The 21,985-nt window shown below is 35.9% G+C and overlaps 1 protein-coding gene across 1 annotated transcript; it reads right to left on the bottom strand.

The window, feature by feature from the left end:
- Nucleotides 1-661: 661 nt before the first annotated feature.
- On the bottom strand, nucleotides 662-20,874 carry LOC114359961 (methanethiol oxidase). The gene is made up of 11 exons (XM_028314505.1): nucleotides 20,784-20,874; nucleotides 16,772-16,923; nucleotides 13,541-13,726; nucleotides 9,373-9,532; nucleotides 9,187-9,298; nucleotides 8,356-8,553; nucleotides 7,705-7,802; nucleotides 6,875-7,047; nucleotides 5,278-5,427; nucleotides 1,350-1,468; nucleotides 662-1,094 (listed from the first exon to the last, which is right to left on the bottom strand). The coding sequence occupies exons 1-11, from the start codon at nucleotides 20,863-20,865 to the stop codon at nucleotides 1,049-1,051; spliced, it is 1,476 nt and encodes a 491-aa protein (XP_028170306.1). The 5' UTR covers nucleotides 20,866-20,874; the 3' UTR covers nucleotides 662-1,048.
- Nucleotides 20,875-21,985: the final 1,111 nt, after the last annotated feature.

The raw sequence follows: 21,985 nt of genomic DNA on the forward strand, positions 1-21,985 counted from the left end.
TCAGATTTTTTTTATGCAGGACAAGGCAGGTATTTGACCGCAATCGCACCTGGTGTTAAGTGAGATGCAGTCTAGGATGGTACATATCTGCCCTGTAAGTGCTTATTCACTCTGGCAGCGTATTCTAGTCCCTAGCTGTTCGCATTATAAAAGAGTCGTCGAAACGCTTAGTGCAAGCTGGTGGAATGATACTGTGTCCCAATACTCCCAATGCATGAAGTCGCTAAATTGCTATGCTAAATCAATACAGCCGCTAAAATGCGCGATTCCGATACCGTGTCCGGACGCATGTAGTCGTGAAACCACGATGCTACATCGATATTTATTGAAACATAACGAACATACTACATCACTGGTAACACAAGCAAACTTGGCGGTGCACTGTGGCAATCGAGGCGAAGAAGATCGGCAGGACTTGCTTGGAGCGAGATCCAACGCGAAGCTCAAGACCGAACGCGATGGAGGACTGTTGTGGACGTCCTCTGCCCCATCTAGGGGACATAGGACCATTAAGTCAAGACATCGATATAGTCGCAAAATCGCCGATGCTAAAAGTTGCATGTCTGCTGTGGCCCTTACAATTATCGTTGCATTCAGGGAAATGATAAATAATAAAACCACTTTTGTAAAATGTCCGAAATTCGTTAGTTTAATGGTTCAGTAGTTTATTGTGCTGATTTATTTACACGGTAATGCGAATGTAATTTATTTGTATACGCGAACAGTTGCGGCTCTTTCGATAATTTACTAGGCGTTTATTGAATTGATATTTAATTTTTGTATACTAAATACAGCTTGTACAAAAATGAAATTACTTTTACGTTTAATTATAGCTTATTTTAGAGGATACGTTATAAATTTTAAAACGACTGCTGATAAGTAAAAAAATATTGGCACACGCATTGAATTTGTCTCAGTGGGCCTACTCCAGAGCGCGAATTCTGTATTTTCACTTTTTCTTTCTCACTCTTTTCACCTCTCAATAAAAGAGAAGGATAGATTGACAATACAGATATCATCTCATGGAGGAGTCCCACGGATTTTGAACTTAGTTAGCTAGCCATATGTCTGACGTGCAGTCTCCTCCAGGGTATCTGAAACAACGAGAACTGGTATTAAAGACCTATATCTTGTAGGCAAAAAAAACTGAAGTTCGATTCGCAACTACGATTATAAGTCACTCAATCTTCTCGTAAAATATACTTTAAGCTTGCTTCACATCACTTCGAGTGCTTATTCTGGATCAAACATCACTGTAAATAATCCATTCAAGTGCCCACATTCAACTTAACATAAAGTTTTACTTGACCACCCTGTATAAATTAAAGCATTTCAAGTCAATACTTCACCTCATTTCGTGCGGTAGCACCGGACCATCCGGCTCGCCTCCGAAGTGAACCAAAAAGTCAGGGTCCAACTTCATACCGCCGTTCACTGTGTCCACATCCAACTTCACTATCCAGCCACCCTGTATAAACAAACAAGTTTCATAGCTTCGATGATGCAGTTGCAATTTAATTAATGCAATAACGACGAAAGTTAAATTCTGGTTCCGATTCCTAGATTCCTAGAGAAGAAAGTAAGGGCTTTTATTTCAATGTTTAATTATTTTTGAATGGACTTATGAAAACGTCATTGATAAGTACAAAAAAGCTAGAATAGTCTTTTATTACGTGAATGTTAAGCGGTTTTAACATGTGCATTTCTTTATTTCTTTCTTTCTATAATAAATATGAAACTTATTCAGTTTTCCAATCAGAACAGAGACACTTTTGCCTGTATCTTTTCTGATGGAAAGCAATGTTAGTCGAAAAGTTGTGGTTGTTGCTGCTATTCTATTTAAAAAAAAAGAAACATTTCAATTATACGTTTCAATAGGTAACATCTTGTAATGCGTATTTATCCTATCTATGATAGATTCTAATTTCATTTTGACGATAATCCCATCCTAGTAGCGCCGTCAATAAAATTACCAATACATCAAAATGCGATGTATTACATTATTAGATTATCAAGCTTAGCTGGCTTTGTCGATTGCACTGTCGTGTCGCATTTAGTCAATCACGTGTCATTATTTATTGATAATACAGTGTGAGTCACGTTAAAGTGTACATATGAAAATATGTGAAACAGACCTATTTTTATCGAGAAAAAAGAGGTCAAAAATTTTTTGAGATGTTTTTTTTAATTTTTATAGATTTTTTTTTCTTCCAATTACTTCTCGTAAAGAAAACGTAATAACTTTTAAACTAAGAGGTATATCCTGATAAAATAAAAACAGTAATAATGCTAAATAACAGGCGATACTAAAAAAATACATAAAATACCCAGAAAATGCCAACAAATAATAGTCTAGTTTCACATATTTTCATATTTTATGTACACTTTAACGTGACTCACACTGTATAACAAATAAGAGATGATGCTTCTTACAAGTAAGATCAACATTAAACACGAAAGTTGCTATTGTGCCATTCATAAAATTAAATATTACGTCACATGAATTTTTTGATTAATGAGATCCATGTAAATATCAAAGGAAAACCTTACCTTCCGAAAACAACTGTCAGAAAACTTAGCTTTTCATAACTAGTTTTTAGTAAAAAAAATGTTTCACGATTTCAGATTAATACCATTTTATGATAGTTAATTTGTGATTCTGATACAAAGATAGTAGGATTACAGAATGGTAATACATAGTTTTATGAACATTGTTACAGATCTACAACTACGCGGATGAAGGCGCCTTCAATGACGTTCAAGTAAGTGTTAGATAATTCAATTATTTTTATTGCTAGTAAGTTTTCTACAAATGGGTATCGTTTTACATTAATGTAACTCTTTGAGCGTCAAATTCATTGATTCCCGTTCCCAAATCGCGTACAACTTGTCTCTAAAATTGCCGTTGTTTTGTTTCACAAATACACGGTTTCCATGAATTATTCAGGAGCAGGTGACGCGGGTCTTGCACAATACTATAAGAGAAATAACTTTGCAAGGGAAAATGTATAAATAAGGGCCGAAGGTTTGATATACGAGGTAATGAGTGTTTATTGCGGTCTACGAGGGACCAAAGTTGGCTCGAATAAAATACTTTGTCTATGGGCCCCGTATTCTTCGGCCGTATAAAGTTTTATCTAGATTGAGGGCGTTTTACTTCGTTTAAGAATATAGTTTGCTAACACAGGGTGTTGGCACCATATTGAAAAGCGAAAAACTGAGTCTAAAACTGCGCAAAAAATTCATCTGTCCTTACAGTTTTCTTCAATTAATTTTCTCTTATCTAATGCTGCTATCGTCTGCTCGTTTGCCTCCTGTCACATAAAAAAAAGTTGCCCACCTACTCCATTTTGTTGGGCTGGGTTGTTATTTCAGGTTACACAGAAGTTGCAGAGGTGGGAACGAGAGGTGGGAATAGTCCCGTACCTACTGAACTCTACCTACGTTTATACAAATGAATATTTCTCGTTCTGAATATTAAATTCTTACATATCTTCATATTTACTTTATAAGAGCGCAATAAAATAATGCTACGTAAAATATTTAAGAAGACACAAGGTACCGATTTCGTTGGTGACTTACGACGTCCTCTATATAAAATATTGTTACTATATGGCAACAAAATCTTCAAAATAGCTACATTACAAAAGGGAATATTCTTAGAATAGTCCAGTCATTTCGTCCGAAAAAAAGGCAAATAAAAGAAAATGAATTTGCGCTTCTAATTTTTTAATATGTTGTATGGGATACCTAGAAAAGCTTAACTTGAGATTGTCGACCAAGCTTTCCTAGGAGCTTTCGCCGCCATCTTGGAAAACGCTTAAAATTTGTTTTTCGGCAATAACTCGGCTATCCGATGAGATTCGAAAATTTTTGTAGGACACTTTTTATAGCTTTCTTTGTGCTCTACAATAACGCCCGAACCATTTTTAGCGTATCATGCATCGTTATCGAGATATCGATCGATAAAGTCAAAAATTTTGGACACAATTTTTGTTTTTTTCTTTTTTTTTCTTTGGGTCTTAATAAATATGAAAAATTCCGAAATAATTAAATAATTAATTAAAAAGTAAAAAGTAAAATTTAATTACTTTTAATTACTTTTTAATTACTTTTTTTTAAGTAACGGCAAAGCATTTGTATTAGTTGGTTCTTGTTTTGATCCCTTGTGAGAAACTTCTCCTGGCTAACTTTTGGAGTAGTTGTCTCATCGAATGTGAACTCCGGCGATTGGTTTTTTCTCGAACGTCGTACTCTTTCCGAAGTTTTCGTTCCAGCGAGTGTCATATCAGTCGGATAACCGTCGAATATGATTGCAACCTTTCCTTCGAAGTTATGTTGTACGTATCTGACGTTAATTATTTAATTATTCCGAAATAATTTGTGTCCAAAATTTTTGACTTTATCGATCGATATCTCGATAACGATGCATGATACGCTAAAAATGGTTCGGGCGTTATTGTAGAGCACAAAGAAAGCTACAAAAAGTGTCCTACAAAAATTTTCGAGTCTCATCGGATAGCCGAGTTATTGCCGAAAAACAAATTTTACCCCTTTTTTCAACATGGCGGCGAAAGCTCCTAGGAAAGCTTGGTCGACAATCTCAAGTTAAGCTTTTCTAGGTATCCCCTACAACATATTAAAAAATTAGAAGCGCAAATTCATTTTCTTTTTTGAATGTACGTAATGACTGGACTAGAACGGTTTTATAGAAAAAATGTTTGGGTTCTTTGTAACTAAAGGCCTGTCCTTTTTAACAACCGATAGATAGTAGATACATGAAAATATTCATTTATTTTAAACACAAAGTGGACAGACAAGACAGATGACGGAAAACATAAAGAAAGGCGCTGGATGGAGGCTACTATCAACCGATCAATCTGGAAATCATTGGAGGAGGCCTGTATTCAGCAGTGGACGTCCTATGGCTGAAATGATGATGATGATGACTGATTCATAGTAGATAAGTCACTCTCGTTATTCTCTTTTTTAATGCATCTTGAACGGGACAAGTCTGATTATAACCGACTTAAAGTTTTTTTTTTATTTCTCGTATATTCGGAAACTTTATTTAGTGACTTTCGAATTGATATCGGGACTGACGAGCGAAAGATTGTCCGATGAAAATGAAGTTATATTTCAAATCAAATAAAATCATTTATTTGCATTACATGTGTGGTTTGACAGTTGTGGTTTAAATGGTAGGGTAGAACATCACATACACCCTGTAATAATGTATTTTGGAAACTATTGTTTCTTTATAAGAGTTCAACTTACATCCTCCACCATCTTCGAGTAGAACTGCTTGTCCCACGGCGAGAAGAGAGACGATGACACGTAGAGTCGTTTTCCATCAAGCGACAGTTGCAGCATTTGGGGGCTCCCGTACAGTCGCTTGCCTTTTACAATCACTGGTTTTGGCGGCTCCTGTATTTGAAAAAGAGGTTGATAAGACGTGTGATATCAATTTTGTTTGGTTACATATTTAAACAGCAACAAATGAGTTTAACAAACAGGTTTATCGCTGTAATTGTCAATGTAACGGATTGAATCCTATCACAAAAGAAAATAATAACAAAATTATTTCATTATCTTGTGACAGCAAACAATCCGTCGCCATGACAATTACAGCTTAATTAATTTAATAATACAATAATATTTAATGAAATTAGGTGTAAACATTCGACATTGTTTTTGTTTTTATCAACAATGTTTTTGCTGGAATGTATGATGGTCTTTTCTTGTGTAATAGATGTGATTATTATGTAAGTTGATTGTGTATCATGTACGTCACAATCGTTGAAATTCATCTGCGGATTTAATAAAATGTATTTCAAGAAATTGTAAACATTAACAAAGTACCTACTTACTAAAAGTATCGTTTCGGATGTAAAAAATAAGATAACATTCATCATGAGTTCAACGCGATAAAAATATTCGAGTGCATCAATGTCATTTAAAATGAAACTGATAAGCCCTTGCATTGTTGCTAACATGATCCTGATAAAGTAAAATAATGAGTTGAAATCATTCTTGACAGAAATTAATTGGTGTTAAGCATGGGGGTTAATATAGTTGAACAACGTCGATCTCTTATTGTGAAATCTTTACGTTGCTAAATTAATAGTGTCTTGCCTGGCTCACGTCACGCGAACTTTTTTAAAATCTTTATTTATTTGGGGGCTTTTGTCTATTAGGACACGACAACCCCATCAAACACGATCGTTTGTGTTAGCCTAACACTGGTAGAAACAAATGCTTGAACTTTTTCAAACAATTCTTTCTGAAAACAAACACAATAACTGCAAATGGAATGAACAACCAGGAAGGCATTAGAAAGTAATTTGGCGAGAGGGCATGGACTTAAATGAAAATAATGACACGGCGAAAGTGTAATTGTGTAAAGTCATGAAACATTAATTTGAGGGATTACTGGATCCGAAAATTGGAATTCCACTCCCAGCACTACGGGAATTCTTCTAGAGCAATCTAGGAAAAGGCATCCATTAGGAGAAATTATTGCAAGTTTTTCTGTTGAAGAAATAAAATGGAGGATACAGATCTAAGTCTGTTTTTTGCTCAGTGCAGTTGAGTAAATGATATCCGAATGTAGGTAAAATCATTTTAAGCATGTGCAAAAATGAGTAAAATCTCAAGATTAATTCAGCTTATCCATACACGCATGTTTAAGATATCAAAAGAATTTATAAGGCTGCTTAGCAATTTTCTTGGAAATTCATTTGCTTCTCATAATCATCGAACAATACCTTACCACATCTCTTTTGTGTAGCGATGAAGATTATATTTCCTACTGTAGACACAATCCAAATTAAATTACAAAGCATATTTCTAAAGGTTCAAATTCAATACTCACTCCATCCACCAGCGTGCAGTTCCCATCCACCACTTGGCCACCAAGTGTTAACTGTGCGGTCAACTTCGGGTTTTTCGTATCCGATATATCATATTGCCTCACCTCTCCATGCAGCCAGGTCGAAGAGTACAAATACTTGTCGTCCAAAGACAGTATTATGTCTGACATTAAACCTAGAGGAAAAAGTTAATGGAACTGTCATGTTACCACGAACAAAGGGTAGGAATGAAATGGAGCAAGAAGTGAGGAGACTTCTCACTGTAGTTGGCACCAGGGAATGCATATCACGTAGAACACACGCTTTCGGATAGTATTGCAGCGTTGAATAGTAATTTTCTTGGGGAAGTTGTTAGCAGTTTGTTTGTTTGAACAAACCGTTGTTGCACAATGTTACTACAACAGTGTTTTAGACTTCATAATAATGAATTTTAAGTTCATATAAGTAATGATCACAATATCTTATCCTCATCAAACTAAGGTGTTAATGTCGTAACGGCATAGGTGAGTGAATTTATGTATTTTTCACCTTGTTCAGTAATTTTTCATCAATACGGATTTAAAATGGGAATGTGTTTAATTAAACGTTTCATTCACGTTACTAACAAATTGTTTGTTTATTCACAATAATTTAAATAATCAAACTAAACTGAACTAAAAGAGGAACGTAAAAAAGTCGTGTAGGTAAGTGTAAACCAAAAATAACGCTACAAAAACTACAGAGAAAAAGCGAGTTTTCTCCGTGATAGCAAATGGCTGAAACTATGTAGCAAAATTGTGCCGGCCAAAAGTTAATGTTGGATAAACTAAAGTAAATAAAAGAAAAAAGTTACCGTTAAGGTCTTCCACGCCGTCTTTAGTAACCACTTTTTTTGCTGGCACATCGATAACCTTATCTGTTTTCCATTTTCCGTCTGCGGATTTGTAGAACCTAAAAGAAAGTCGAAGTTTTCAGGCTGATCTATTACAGCTTAATTCTAAGTAATGTCACGTTATTTGGTCCCTTTGAGATTAGGAATGTGCCTATATACTAATATTTCGTTTTTAGATAGCCTTTACCGATTTTAAAGGCAACAAAATTCACAACTGTCGCTCAGCCTCGATGATAGTTTTCAGTTGTTAGTTTTAATTGTCACCAGGACTATTCCCTACGATCTTGTTGCCTATAAAAACTCAACCAGTGAAGGTCAAGTATAATTGTTAGTGGTTTTAAAAAGGTTCGCATACCTACATGTAATTAAAATTCTAGGTATGATGTTAAACATAAGATTTTAAACTTTCGCGTTCCATTTCAACTAAATTTTCATTAATAAACGTCGCGTTAAGACCCGTGTCTTACTATTTTAGATGATGTTAAATACACAAATATCTAATTGAAACATTTACAATCGAGTGGCTTAGAAGCTGTAATATAGTTCCTCAGTAAACACTGTACCAGACTACAGCTCTACAGCGTCTGTTAGTTAAATCCTTACAAATCTTACCTGTATACATTGGCTTCGACCGCGCACCCTACAAATCCTTCGTCGGCTTTAGGGTTGTGCAGGAATCTGATCTCTAAGGGCGCTGTTCCCTCTTTGCCCAAATCTATAACTTGTTGCAGCTCGCGCGTTGACCATTTGTAAACGTTGAGGCTTGTTCCGTAGCGGTCGGAGTTGCTTACGTCGTCAGGGTGGAAGCCACTGGATGGAAGTAAGATAAGGTTACATTATGAAAGTGGAATTTGTGATTGTAAAGTTTCGTGCTAAGGGTCAGTCAAGGGTCGATTATCAAATCATTTTCAACAGTGGCTCGTCAGGCTACTGTTTAAGTTATTATAACTAATACTCAAGATACATGGGTAAAAACCAGACTATAATAATTCACAATTACCTAGTATTATTTTGCTAATTACGAAGTCGGAGTTATGGAAAATAATTCCTCGAATTATTTCGACGACACTAGGGTCGTGAGCGAGAGGGAAACAAAAGAATATCGTTATTCGCCGATGAAAAAATAAATTAGTTTTTCTTAGTGGCCAGGGTCGCGTGGCCAAAGAGGCGGCAGAATAAATGACATTTAAAACAGTTGCTGAAAGTGGACAGATAATAGACTCGTATAAAAGTCAAAATACATTTAACATTGGTAACGCCCTATTTGTCTTAATAATGCCCTTAAAAATGAAACTAGAATTTTACTGTATTTTTATAAAACAAGATGGAAATGGTAATGAAACGAATACAAAGCTACTTTTGACACTTTGTGATAAGTTCTGGCTTAAAAATTGTATTTCGTTTATAATGGAATGACAAAAACAATTTTATTATTTAACTTACGACTTAAAATATTTCGGAGTGCCCCACTCGGACGACACCATGACATCGTGATACGGCTGATACCAAAAATCGTAACCAAACTTCGCTTTTTTCGGCCCCTTCGTCCACGTCCCTGTAAAAATAAACGATTTAAGAGATTCTACCTACTGTTCCTTTGATCTTCTGCCAAAATGACATTTCATTTACCTGTCACTTCCAATGTCTTGGAGTCGATGAGCACAAAATCACCCTGCCCGTTTTCTTCCTTATCTCCCATCGTTGATATCATGATCTCTCCTGTAGCCAGGCAGTGGGTCGTATGGGGGAAGGTACAGTTGAATGACCTCATCTCCGCTCCATCTATAACCTAGTAATGAGATTTTCGGTGCCATGAACGATTGATAAGGGGGATAGTAGATAGGCGTAACTTTTACTGCGTGATTGTGTACTCGTAGAATTATAAAGTGAGATACGCCCGTATTCACAAACATTACTATGAGGTCTCACAGTACGCGTGGACGCACAGGGAGACGCACGAACCAATCACATAGCTCTATTTAACGCTGTACGTTCGATTTGCTGTTTCACTTAACCGCTTGAGTCCCAGACGGCATTCATTAATGTCATAACAATTGATTATCTATTGTGTCTAGATTCGCGGGCCTTGAAGGATTAAGTAAGTATCGTTTGTGAATGCGGGCGATAGACTAAGACGAATTCACAATCTTTATAGTGTGGTTAACACAACATGCTGATCTAAAAGTAGGTATCTAGTGCTGTCTACACACCAAAGCCGCCGACATGAGTCAACGACTTGGGACATTATTGTCATAGAAAGTTCAAGTTGTCGCAATGATTCTTTTAAAATAAAACTGCCGACACCAAGCCGCCGGGTTGTCGGCGGGTTTGATGTAGAGTCCATAAGACTAACCCCAAAAACAAATATTATAAAGTCAAATCTCCAATTCGGAGGAACTAACTAAGGCTGAGTTGCACCACCTAACTTTGATCGTAACTATAAGATACCCGGTGATTTTTGTATGGAGATTGACAGATTTTTGACGTTTGTTAAAATTAAAGTAAGATGTTGCAACCTAGCCTAAGAATACATTCCGGCTAATAGCTTTTCAGGGATCCTTTATGTTTTGTTAACGAGGTCTGTTTATTTCGTCTTAACTTCTTACGCGTTAATTGTTATAAAATGGAAACGGATTTTCTCATACAAGGAAAACATATTTCCCCGAGAGAATTCTTAATTATTTTATTCTATCTTCAGGCATTTCCGGAATAAATAAGTTTTTCCTGAAACATTAAGGCTTGCAATAATGAAACTTGATTATTCGATTAAGGAAGGATTTTTCTCGGTATTAAGTCTTCTCTGAATTATTTATCAATTATGTGAGCCATCACAGAGACGGTCTTTTCAAATACCGTGGTGTTTACTGATTGTATAATCTAATTTTCTGTCCCTTTTGACGAAAGCCCGGGATTTACACATTTGTGAATAATAATTCTGGCATGACATTTTAGATACTGATAGATAAATCGTTTATTTACACATTATAGCTTTTGCCTGTGGCTTCGCCCGTGTGAAACAGAAAAACTATTTCAAGAACCGGGATAAAACTATCCTATGTCCTTCCCCGGGACTCAAACTATCCACAGATCATCATATCAGATCAGTGATTTAGGCATTCAATCGTAACAGACAGTTTGAGTTACTTTCGGATTTATAATATTGTAGGGATAGTAGGGATTGAGTATACCCACTCTCTTCTACAGACTAAAATATTCTCCCCAAATCCATCTCTAAACTGAACCTAAAAGTGTGAAAAGGCTAACAGCCAATAACGAGTTGCGAACTTCTGCTGCTAGACGGCCCGGCAAGTTAGGCGCACTTGCGATGAGTTCGCTGAACGAAATATCACTTGCGAACTGTGCTCTATGATTATTGTGATGGATTTGGGCAACCGTCATTCTTGCTGTTTATGGTGTTAACGACGATATCACAGCCAAATACTAACCTATGGTGATAATATTACTTAATTTAATTCCACTAAAAACTTTTTCATGTAAAATGTTTATTTTTGTCTCACGAAAAGCCAAGCTTGTAACCTATGTTCTGTGCTTGTAACTCTACGAGCCCTAACTAAACAGACTATAGGTACGCTTTAGTCAAATTAAGTAACACGGTCGTTTTGTTTGTTACTACTAGAGCGCGCGAATAAATAAAATGTAATAAAGAAAAGTCGAGTCGTGAACGAAGTGCAAAAATAATATGAAATCCACTATAATCGTAATATTTTCTATTTCAAATATGATCGACTCAAGCATTTCATAAAGCGACGCTAAATTTTTCTCTTCACTTCTATTTTATTACAAGTGCTTTCTTTATACGTATTACGTAGGTACGTATTATTTTTCCAATAAACCGAGTGTTAGAATTTCGATTGGTCTACATACTTTCAGCTAAGATCAAACGATCACAAGAATTCTAATATTACTCGCCCTAAATATTTGACTACATCACGAGTTAACATATTTTCCAGCTTATGAGCAGAAAACGAGTAAATACCAATTTTTCATAAGCCCGCAAATTGAATTCGCTCCAAAGACTTCGCTTCAAAAGGGCTCTTTGATACATTTGTTTATTAATGTTTACATTGAAGATTAACTTCGGATAATGTAAACTTTATTCTCATTAAAAATATTTGCAACGTGATACGGGCTATAAGTTTTTTATAAAAAGTACAACGTATAGCACCAGAAACATTTTCTCTATGTTACATGTACAGAAGACTGCACATTCTTCTAAAACAAAATAGGGTCCATTTATCTACACCTGAACATTTGAAGGCAAAACCTCAACGAGCAATTAGTTTCTTTGTAACTTTGTTTCAATCATGCCAAAGTATACTAATGTACTCATTTCATTGTAAAGTTTATGTTAATTTTATGACTTAGTTCGTTACTCATTCATTCATACTAATACACTATAGAAAACTTTCTTTAGAGGTAACAACCAAAATTACGCCATATCATTGGCTGACTCTTCTTAAAGGCTTAAAGTTTATTCGATATCTATCTATCTATATCTATGAAAGCGAAATGTCACTGGCTAACTCATCACAAAATCTCAAAAACTACAAGTGCCAGGAGTCTCAAATTTATTTTGCATGGGAGAACCCTTTTAGAACGTAGGTGCTCACTAAGACGGGATTTTGCAAAATTCAACCCCTAATTCAACGGGATCCATGCGAACGAAGTCGCGGGCGGCCGCTAGTATTTTATAAAACTTCTTCTCCAGTACTTGTTATTCTTCGCAACAAACAAATTACAGGGCTAGTGTAATAAAGTCGGGTGTCGTGGGGAGGCTGACGCATAAGGCGAGGAATTAAAAAAGTTTCGCCGATCCGTTGACATAAAATTCAGGTTTACGAGAGGCGCATAAACAAAATACGAACGATATACTTAGCTGTGCTAGTTTGAGGTACATACTTTGGTGGGATCTCATTTGCAATTTATGGTAGTAGGTAGTTTCTCCGTTTAGACACTGTTTATCGATCAATTTTAGTCGATAAATCACAGATTAATATATTTTCAGTGTCAAAGCTACACTAAAATGAAAATCATGAAGTGAAAATGGTATTCTAGAAACCAAAAAGATAAAAGACGAAAGTCTGCTTACTTCTTGGAGTTATTTAATCGTGATCAGTAACAAAATGTTATTTATTTAAAATCTTTATTGCACACACAAAAAAACTATAATGTTATAAAGTGTTTCACATACAAAATCAAATCTGATCTTCTGATCGTATGACAAACAATGCATTTGTATGACTATTATTCGTAGTTCTAATGCTTCTTAATTTTATGCTCACAGTAAGTACACAACCTAGGGCTACTACCCGATTTAATTTGACACCTGGCAAACAAGTAAGCTAAAGCACACAAGGGTCTGTATACCGTAGGCATGCGGCTACTAGATGCAAACTTAATTTAACTGGATAGTACCTCTTTCAGCTTAAATAAAAGTACTTGACCTGTTTGAACATGTATCCCTTCAGATTATAGACTTTTTTGTCGGCAGATAATTTGATCGGACTGTTAATCATTTCGAACAAATGTGCAAGTAGGCACACTACACCGATTCCTCATACAAATTAGAAGCTGACCAAACTATCGGTCGATAAAAAAGTCTGTAGTCTGCCAGATCTCATAAGACTGAGTTTCACCCTGACTTTACCCGTAAATATAACGATAACCGGTGTTTTTTGACGTTAGTTAAAGGAAGATGGGGCAACCCAGCCTAAGCATAATATTGTGGTGCGTTCATTGTGTATAAAGTTAACTTTAACATTATTCTAAGCCTTACCTTAAAAATCTTAGGTTTCCTAGGCTCAGTGCCGACATCAACAGCGTACACGTTGCCAGAGGACAGCCCTGGCATGATGAGGAGGTTCCTCTTCAGGTCCTTGTTGTCATGGCAACTGGAGCAGACGTTCCACCCGCTGTGGTGGAGCTCGTCTCCACTTCTTCCAGTGTAGGTGCGGTGGATGACCTGTCATACATCATAGAGATCTAGAGAGATGCCAACTAATGCGCTGAGTTCGAAACCCAGTCGCACATTGCTGTCGCGAGCAATGTGTTCTGTTTTTGCGCATATTGCTGCGACACTGGCCCCGCCCCCTTTTCACATCTCCCTTTAGTTTCTGTAATCTGTGATGTACGTTCATAGACAAACATGTTGTACATACATAGACGATATATCTAAGATACTATATCAAGCTGGCTTATCTCTCATATAGTTCACCAGCTGTTTAAGGATCATTTAGCTTTTCAAGGAGGTCTCCTTTGTTACAATTTATACGAAAAAAGACTTAACATTTGACATTATTTTATGTATCGCTTAATGTTTTGAAATAAATGTACCCGAAAATAAAGAAAATTGAATTGACAGAACTGAGTCTATCAGATTAGCTTTAAATTAAAGACAAACATTCGACGTAAAATAAGTAGGTAATTATAATAGCCTAAATTAAACATACACACCTATCTGTACGAAAACACCGTAAAAAGATGAAGTTGTTTGTAAGTAGCTAAGCAGTTAAATGTGTTTGTATAAGAAAATCCCTAAAAACACTGATCCTATTCTGAAAACTCTCGCTTCTCCGTTTCTGGGAATCAGAATGTTTCCTTTTGAAAAAATACACTTCCCTATTTAGTATGTTCTGTACTTAGATTAATAAAACCTAGATGGATAGTCTTCATACAAACGCTTCATCAAGAGTGAGGCAAAAATCTTATGTCATTAGTGTCAATTTTGTTGGGGAGTGTAGATAGTGAAGGCGATTTTCCCGAAAGTAGGGAAATTTTTAATACGTTTTTAATTATTTTATAACTAACAAAAACAAAACGCATCATGTACTTACTTATTTATTGAATTCAAAGTACCTACCTAATTACAATAAGATAAATCAACTTAAAAGTCTCGATTTCATAAAAAAGGAAGTGTATTTGTACGGCGAACAATTGGGAAATAAATTTTCTTGTTACTGGTATCATTCCCGTATTTAATTTTTGAAAGCCAAATACGCGTCGAATCGTAGTACTTACTTATGAAATGTAACACTGGTCACTTTCTTTAGTTTTTCTGATGTATTTAGACACCCTTTCACAGCACAAACCGTCTTAATTAATTAAAAGTCGTCGGACGTGTTTACCAATTTTTCACTTTGACAGTTCATGTGACGTTTAAGAGTAAGCCATTCTGGCTTACTAAAATCTGCCTCACCTTTCGTGCACTGACTATCTATCTAGGTTTTATTAATCTAAGGTTCTGTAGATAAACGATATTTAGTCTTTTCGAGATCAACATTGAAATCTAGAAAAACTGGTATCTCACAAATATTGAATTTTCGTAATGTCAGTAGTGGGAGATAAAAGCGATGCCGTAACTTATTTGGTACAGTGAACAGCGCAGACTATTTATTTTTGTTGCAAAATGGGACCTATTCCGACGACATAAGATGCTACAGTGTTTAGCTTAGTGTGCTGTCGTCTGTACCACGAGTAACGAATAAGAAAGAAGTAAGTAGTACTCCCAACAATAAATGTTATATTATTCATCAAGTCGATCAAATGTGACTTGTGATTCAAGAATTTCCTTGAAAAACACATTATGCCTACATGAAAATTATGAATAGTTTACACGAAAAGCTATCACATTACATTTTGTCAATAATAATTTTTTTAAGCTGTGTCTAAAATTTCTCGTATTTTGATTTCGATTAAGTACTGGTCTCATTTCAAAAATTCCTATATTCATTAGTACCTACTCATTCATAATATCTTAGTAACTACATACCATAAGAAAATGTTCCATTATTCAGGAGCATTATCATCCTGAGTTTTGAATCAAACCTAACATTTTAAAGTTATAGTTGTCGTCAGATCAAACTGTACATTTTTATGCCAACTCTCCCATAATACAACTAAATAAGGCCACGATATTTAACGTGATATGCCGTACAATTTGTCTGAACGCAATTTGCGCTATATCCGTATTAGCAAATAAAAACCAGGGTCCGGCATTTAGCGTCGCCGGGAGGCAATAACGTCGCGGTAATCCTGCAGGATCTGGGACGCGTATTATTGCGTACTTTGCCATTGCAGCGCCGTTCAACTAAATTAACAGGCGTATGCAATTCGTCTCGGGGATTTTGCGACTGTCTAGGGATTCGGGAGACTGGGGATGGATGTTTAAATGGCTGGATATTGTCTGATAAAGGAATAATGTGGTAAGTATACTTTAAATAAAGTTTTGAACTATACATAATAAGTATGTATACAGAGCCACTGTAACTGCAGCGCTTTGATGTCGATCACTAAGGCCCGGTTTCCACCAAAGTGGAGAACTGGAGAGGAGAGATAATACTTACGTGTATGTGTATGAATCAGATTTCATTATTTCCGCATCACCTCTCATAATAGCTTCGGTTCGGAAATCTGACTTTTTATTCAAACACATCTCTTCTCTTCTCCGCATTGGTATAAAGCTGGCCAAAAGGTATGTAATGACGCGCTCGATCCATGGGTGACCATTTCGAACATAAAAAAGCATTCATCGCAAGCAAGTCAGTCACTAAGCGTAGCCATACGCCTGAGGGCGGTTTCATAACATCTGACAGCAAGGTTACTTTACACCTTGGCCTGATTCACCCCACAGTGGGATGAGGTTTGTTTTATTTTCCTGTTTTTACGCTATCTGCTTTCCAAGAAATATTGCAGCATCTTTTGTAGTAATACTTGTATTTTGCAACAAAAATATCCTAGTATAGTTTGACCATTTGATGTGCTGTCCATAGTACTTTTAAAGGTTTTCTTCTCTTAGGCTCGGTTGCACCATCTTACTTTAACTTTGACAAACGTCAGAAATCTGTCAAACTCCCGTTCTACAAAAAACACCGGTTATCGATATAGTTACGGTCAAAGTTAGGTGGTGCAACTCAGCCTTACTTGCCAAGTTTGTTCGGATAAAGTATTGCCGTGTCCTAATATATTGCTGTCAAGCTACGACCTATCCGATATCGATATCGACACTAACCTGGCTGTAAGTCGGCGACTTAGGGTCCACGTCGACGGTGGCCAGATAGTCTTGCTTGCTCTGGTCTGGCTGCACGCAGATCACGTACAGAAGTTGTTCCCTCGGCCCGTTCTTGAAGGCGTCCAGCGGCGACGCGTAACCAGGGCCCTCGCCTGCCAATAACGAATTAATGTGAAATAGTTTTAATTTTCTTAGTTTTTCAATTAGAGACGGCGCATCACTATTCTAGTCGGATAGTTTCAGTGTTGCGTTTTCTGTGAAGTTGGAAATAGAATTTCGCTAGTTAATTGCGATTTTGCTGCTAATAGAGCGATAAATCCATTAAAACTTGTAACTTTATTTGTTTACTAGCGGCCGCCCGCGACTTCGTACGCGTGGATCCCGTTTTACCCCCTTCATCTATCTTACGCGGTTTAAATTTTTTCATACACATGTTTTTTCCCGCTAACTCCCGTTCCCGTTGGAATTTCGCAATATCCTGTTGTAACTAAGCTTTAAGTTTACTAAGGTACCTGCATGCCAAATTTTAAGCGTCTAACTTACGCGGTTTAGATTTTTTCATACAAATGTTTTTTCCCGCTAACTCCCGTTCCCGTGAGAATTTTGCAATATCCTGTTGTAACTAAGCTTTAAGTTTACTAAGGTACCTGCTTGCCAAATTTCAAGCGTCTAACTTAAGCGGTTTAGATTTTTCATACAAAAGGATTTTCCCGCTAATGCCCGTTCCCGTGGGAATTCGTAAGTATCCTATAACCTGCCCAGGAGTATGAAGAATAATTGTACCAAGTTTCGTTAAAATCCGTTGAGTAGTTTTTGTTTCTATAAGGAACATACAGACAGACAGACAGACAGACAAAAATTTTACTGATTGCATTTTTGGCATCAGTATCGATCACTAATCACCCCCTGATAGTTATTTTGAAAATATATTTCATGTACAGAATTGACCTCTCTACAGATTTATTATAAGTATAGATTTATAGGAATAGAATCGAAGGATGATTAAATTAAATAATAAATACGATGACTCACGCAAACTAAATTCAAACGAATTGATCAACACCTGTGAGTCTCATGACGTATATAGAAAATTGATTAAAAAATGTATTGCCAACCTCAAAATAAAACTAATACACGCCAATGGTAACCCACAACTCTCAATATAGATTTATACAACCCAAACATTTTCATCCGAATCAAATCGCGTCGAAACGTTCAGAAACAATAATCCGTAATTTCATTTTCCTATTTTCGTCCGAGAACAAATTTTTGCGCGAAAATAAATTTGCCCAGGGAAAGGTCTGTCAGTTCCAATAAATCGTCGATAGGCATCAAAACATTATTATCCGTTGCACAAGGGTGGGGTAGCAAACACGACAACCCTCACAATTTAGTAATCACGTCAGGTAATGCCTGCATATAAATTACTCCTTTGTGCCGGATAATCCCATCAATGGGCATTGTTTGTGGGCGTTCCTTCGCTAGGGCTTTGTGGATAATTGCGTGTCATTCATAAAGCTGGGAAATTGATTTTTGGACTTATTTGGCGCTATATTTTTACATTTCCACCATCGGATTACTGACCAGTGACCATGACTGTTTTATAGGTATGTATTGCATACATACGTTCCATAAAAAATATACTTTTAAATACGTGATAGTAACTGTATTTTACTTTTCATCGTGGTAGAAAGAATTCATGATTTTAACATGATCATTATGAAGTCGCCAAATTCAGTGTAGTTTTTGCGCAAGGGATCATTGGTACCTACTTAACTTTCAATTTAAGCAGAATGGTAAAAATGAAAAATAAAAGCAAACTTTTCTTTATATCGTACTAGCTTTTGCCCGCGGCTTCACCCGCGTGAAATTTAGTTTGTCACAGATCTTCATAAATTATAGCCTATATGTTATTCTGGGTTATAAACAATAATACTGTAAAGTTTCATCAAAATCCGTTCAGTAGTTTTTGCGTGAAAAAGCAACAAACAATCCAGACATCCAAACTTTCGCATTTATAATATTAGTAGGATTTCGACATAATGTGTAATTCGTTAAAACCCTGGTTAGTGATCATGAAGTAAATAAGAGCTTCCAGATCACCAGATCGTTGACTGAATTTGAGTTATAATTCCATTTCATTTGACAAATAAGGACGCGTTTTTAGTAAAAAGTGTGAATCATGAATATAAATAAGTAAACCTTGTTAGGCAAAAAGGTACTGGCTTTCAGATAAATTATGTGTACACAGATAAAATCAGTTTCAAAAGGCACAAGGATGTTTCCTCAAAAAAACTTGTTAACTCCATCGCGATTAATATTCTGACAACTGCTCCAAGAGAATTTTCTTTGAGAACTTTTATCTAAACACTAAGATTAAAGCCGGGGGTTCGTTTGAGGGACTCGTTTGAGCCTTTGAAGTCACGCCCCGGGCTCGAATGATAAATTGCAGTTGGCTTGATGTGTCTGACACTTTTTAGAGGTCTGCAACTTCAGGTGGGGAAAAAAGGCGATTGTCATTTGTCATTGTTGAGGTGAAGGGCAAATGCGCAATCTATTTTGATATTATAAATGAGACAGGAGGAGCTACGTCTGTGTTTTATTATGGTATGTTTTAAAAACATACAAAACATTTTGATGACGATTGACCATGTCGGAAATCGCAGGCTTAAAAGCTAAAAAATCATCGTAAACTTTAGGGGGGTAAAATGGGGGTAGAAAGATTCTATGGGAATTGAATTAGTGATTACTTAGTCTTAGAAAGTCTTAGAAACTTAGTTTAAAAATATTCCGAGAGCTAAGCCGCAAGCAGAGGCTAGTTGCACAAAAGATAAAGACTCCTTAAATAATACACGATATCTGTATGTCTTCTCTTAGATGAGTACCTAATTATCTCCTACAGATAAGATTTCTGAGAGCAAAACAATCTGAACAATGTGACTTTTCTGATACGATATTTTTGGCAAATCGAATCAATAAGAAACAAGCATCGCAGAAAAGAAAACGGAAAGCATGTGCTTTGACAAATAATATCAGAAAAGGAAAAAGAAAATGTTATTAGTGCGGAACCCATCACACAAATCCGGGTCGCGCTAAGCCAACTTTTTTACTGTGACCTTTTGCTGGCTCCTTTATTTCGCTTATCATATGACACGGATGAATAACTTTCTTACAGCTGACAAATAAGTGTAAAGGGGTGTCATATTGGGACGGGTTTGCAAGATAAAAACCGTAATGCAGCGTGGGTGAATATTGTAAAGAAACGGCGAGAAAAATGTGCCCGCAAAAATGTTCCCTGTGTTTAGTTTTTGCGTGTAAAAAATCTGAGTATAATATTGTGTGATAAAGCCATGTTTTACTCGTAAAATGAAAATTTTCTTAGTTATTCCACAGTAACTCATAAAAATACATGAAAATAATAGAGTCACCATTACCTACCTAAAAGTCTTATGTTGGGTATTACTTAAAACCCAGTGTTAAGTATGTTCCTATGACCTATGTATATTTCCAGACGGACTAACTAGTACTTGGTTGGAATACATAACAAGCAAAACTATTCACTGACGTGACAAAATTTTTGATCAATACAAATTCAATGTCGCAATATAATAAAAATTTAAAAATGTTACAATCGCTGAAGCTAAAATAATAACAATCTTATTTAATTGCGATAGAAGTGATTTTGCAACAAACCGTATTTGTACTGTAACGACCTTGTGATAACTCTCTTCTTACTATCAGAAAAAGCATTCATAACTATCAACATAAAACAGTAAAGTTAAAGCGGTTGACAACAAAATAAAAACAAAACACTCTAATCAGCGCTAACTCCTTAGTTAGGTAATCATGCAGAAAAAAGAATACAGTATCTTGGTATTACATTATGATTCTTAAGTAGTTTTAATAGTTCTTATTTTGCAACAAAACTGTATATCTACAGTCCGAGAGCTGTCAACTGAACGCGACATTCGATTTTCAAAATGAATACAAACAAAAACAAAACACTACTCACAGCACGACATTATTGCGGACAGATCACCAACAACTGACGCTAAGTACCAAAATGCCGGCAACCGGTACTGATAGATAACCATAACAAACACACAAGAAATATAAATAAACGGCATTCGGTCCCGCTCTAACTAAGCAGAAACTATATATCCGTCTCGTGGAGCAATTGCGAGTTTGCAACCGACTTGACTAGTTAGTACGGTCAGCATGATAAAGACTATAATAAATCGTGGCTATTGAAAAATATAATTTCTTTAAATAGATTGTTTGCGTAGTGTTGAAATTACACTTCAATTAAAGTGAAGTTTATCTATATTAAAGTAGCCTTCGTTCAGGTTTTGATTTCCTTCAATGATTGTTATGTGACCAGATTTATCATTTTAGCTTTTTTTTTCATTGAAGTAATATTAAAAGACCATTGCGCATTGTGATGGGAAATTGTATTGAATTATAAAAACCGGTTTTAGAGTTAATATTTTCCAATTTCGGAAAACAATTTTTTTTTGCTGATACTACTTCGAATCATGTTCAATCGCAAGATTCGCAAGTTTGCAAAGTTTGTTCGATTTTATTGGCACTTGTATAATATTTTGAACAAGTTATTTCAATATTTACTTTTATTATTAACTATCAAAACGTACTCTAGTACTTAGGTATGTGTGAGTGCGAATTCGTTTTAAAATGACTTATTTATGAGAACTGCATAAATATTTATGAATAACATTAATATTCAAGTGTAATACCCAGGTACGCAATGTGACCCCTTCTGATTAGGCTACGTTGTGTCTGCAGTGAGGGAGCCCCATAGAAAATCAAATTTGTTAACTAGCGTCTGCCCGCGACGTTGTTCGCGTGTATTTTGCTTCACAATATTCGTATATACTTAAAAATTAGGGCGACCGTTTTTTTCTTTCAGGAAAAAGTCCTGGAAAAAATAATCAACCAAATCAGTTGAGCACTGAAATTCAAATACGTCTTTAATAGGTTTAAATTCAAAAGTGAACTTCAAGACTTGAATTGATTCTGGAGTGTAGATTCTAACTAATTGCTTTGTTCATAACCCTGGTCCTTAGACCCAGTTTACAAAAGCGGAGACAAGAGGAGAGATGTGTTTTATTAACCAAACATACGTCTTAAGCTCAGCGGAGAGGTGATGTGAAAATAATGAAATCTGATTGATTATTCAGATCTCTCCTCTTCTCT

Source organism: Ostrinia furnacalis, unplaced genomic scaffold (genome assembly GCF_004193835.3).
Source record: "Ostrinia furnacalis isolate ACB-3 unplaced genomic scaffold, ASM419383v2 OfSCF4761, whole genome shotgun sequence".
NCBI lineage: Eukaryota > Metazoa > Arthropoda > Insecta > Lepidoptera > Crambidae > Ostrinia > Ostrinia furnacalis.

What these genes read in the sequence shown, in the direction of transcription:
- LOC114359961 (XM_028314505.1), bottom strand. Translation starts at nt 20,865, where the DNA reads ATGGTTATCTATCAGTACCGGTTGCCGGCATTTTGGTACTTAGCGTCA. An exon ending in GTCCGCAATAATGTCGTGCT is followed by an intron (nt 16,924 to 20,783) that starts GTGAGTAGTGTT and finishes CGTTATTGGCAG; the next exon opens with GCGAGGGCCCTGGTTACGCG. An exon ending in ACTGCACGCTGGTGGATGGA is followed by an intron (nt 5,428 to 6,874) that starts GTGAGTATTGAA and finishes TTTCAAATACAG; the next exon opens with GAGCCGCCAAAACCAGTGAT.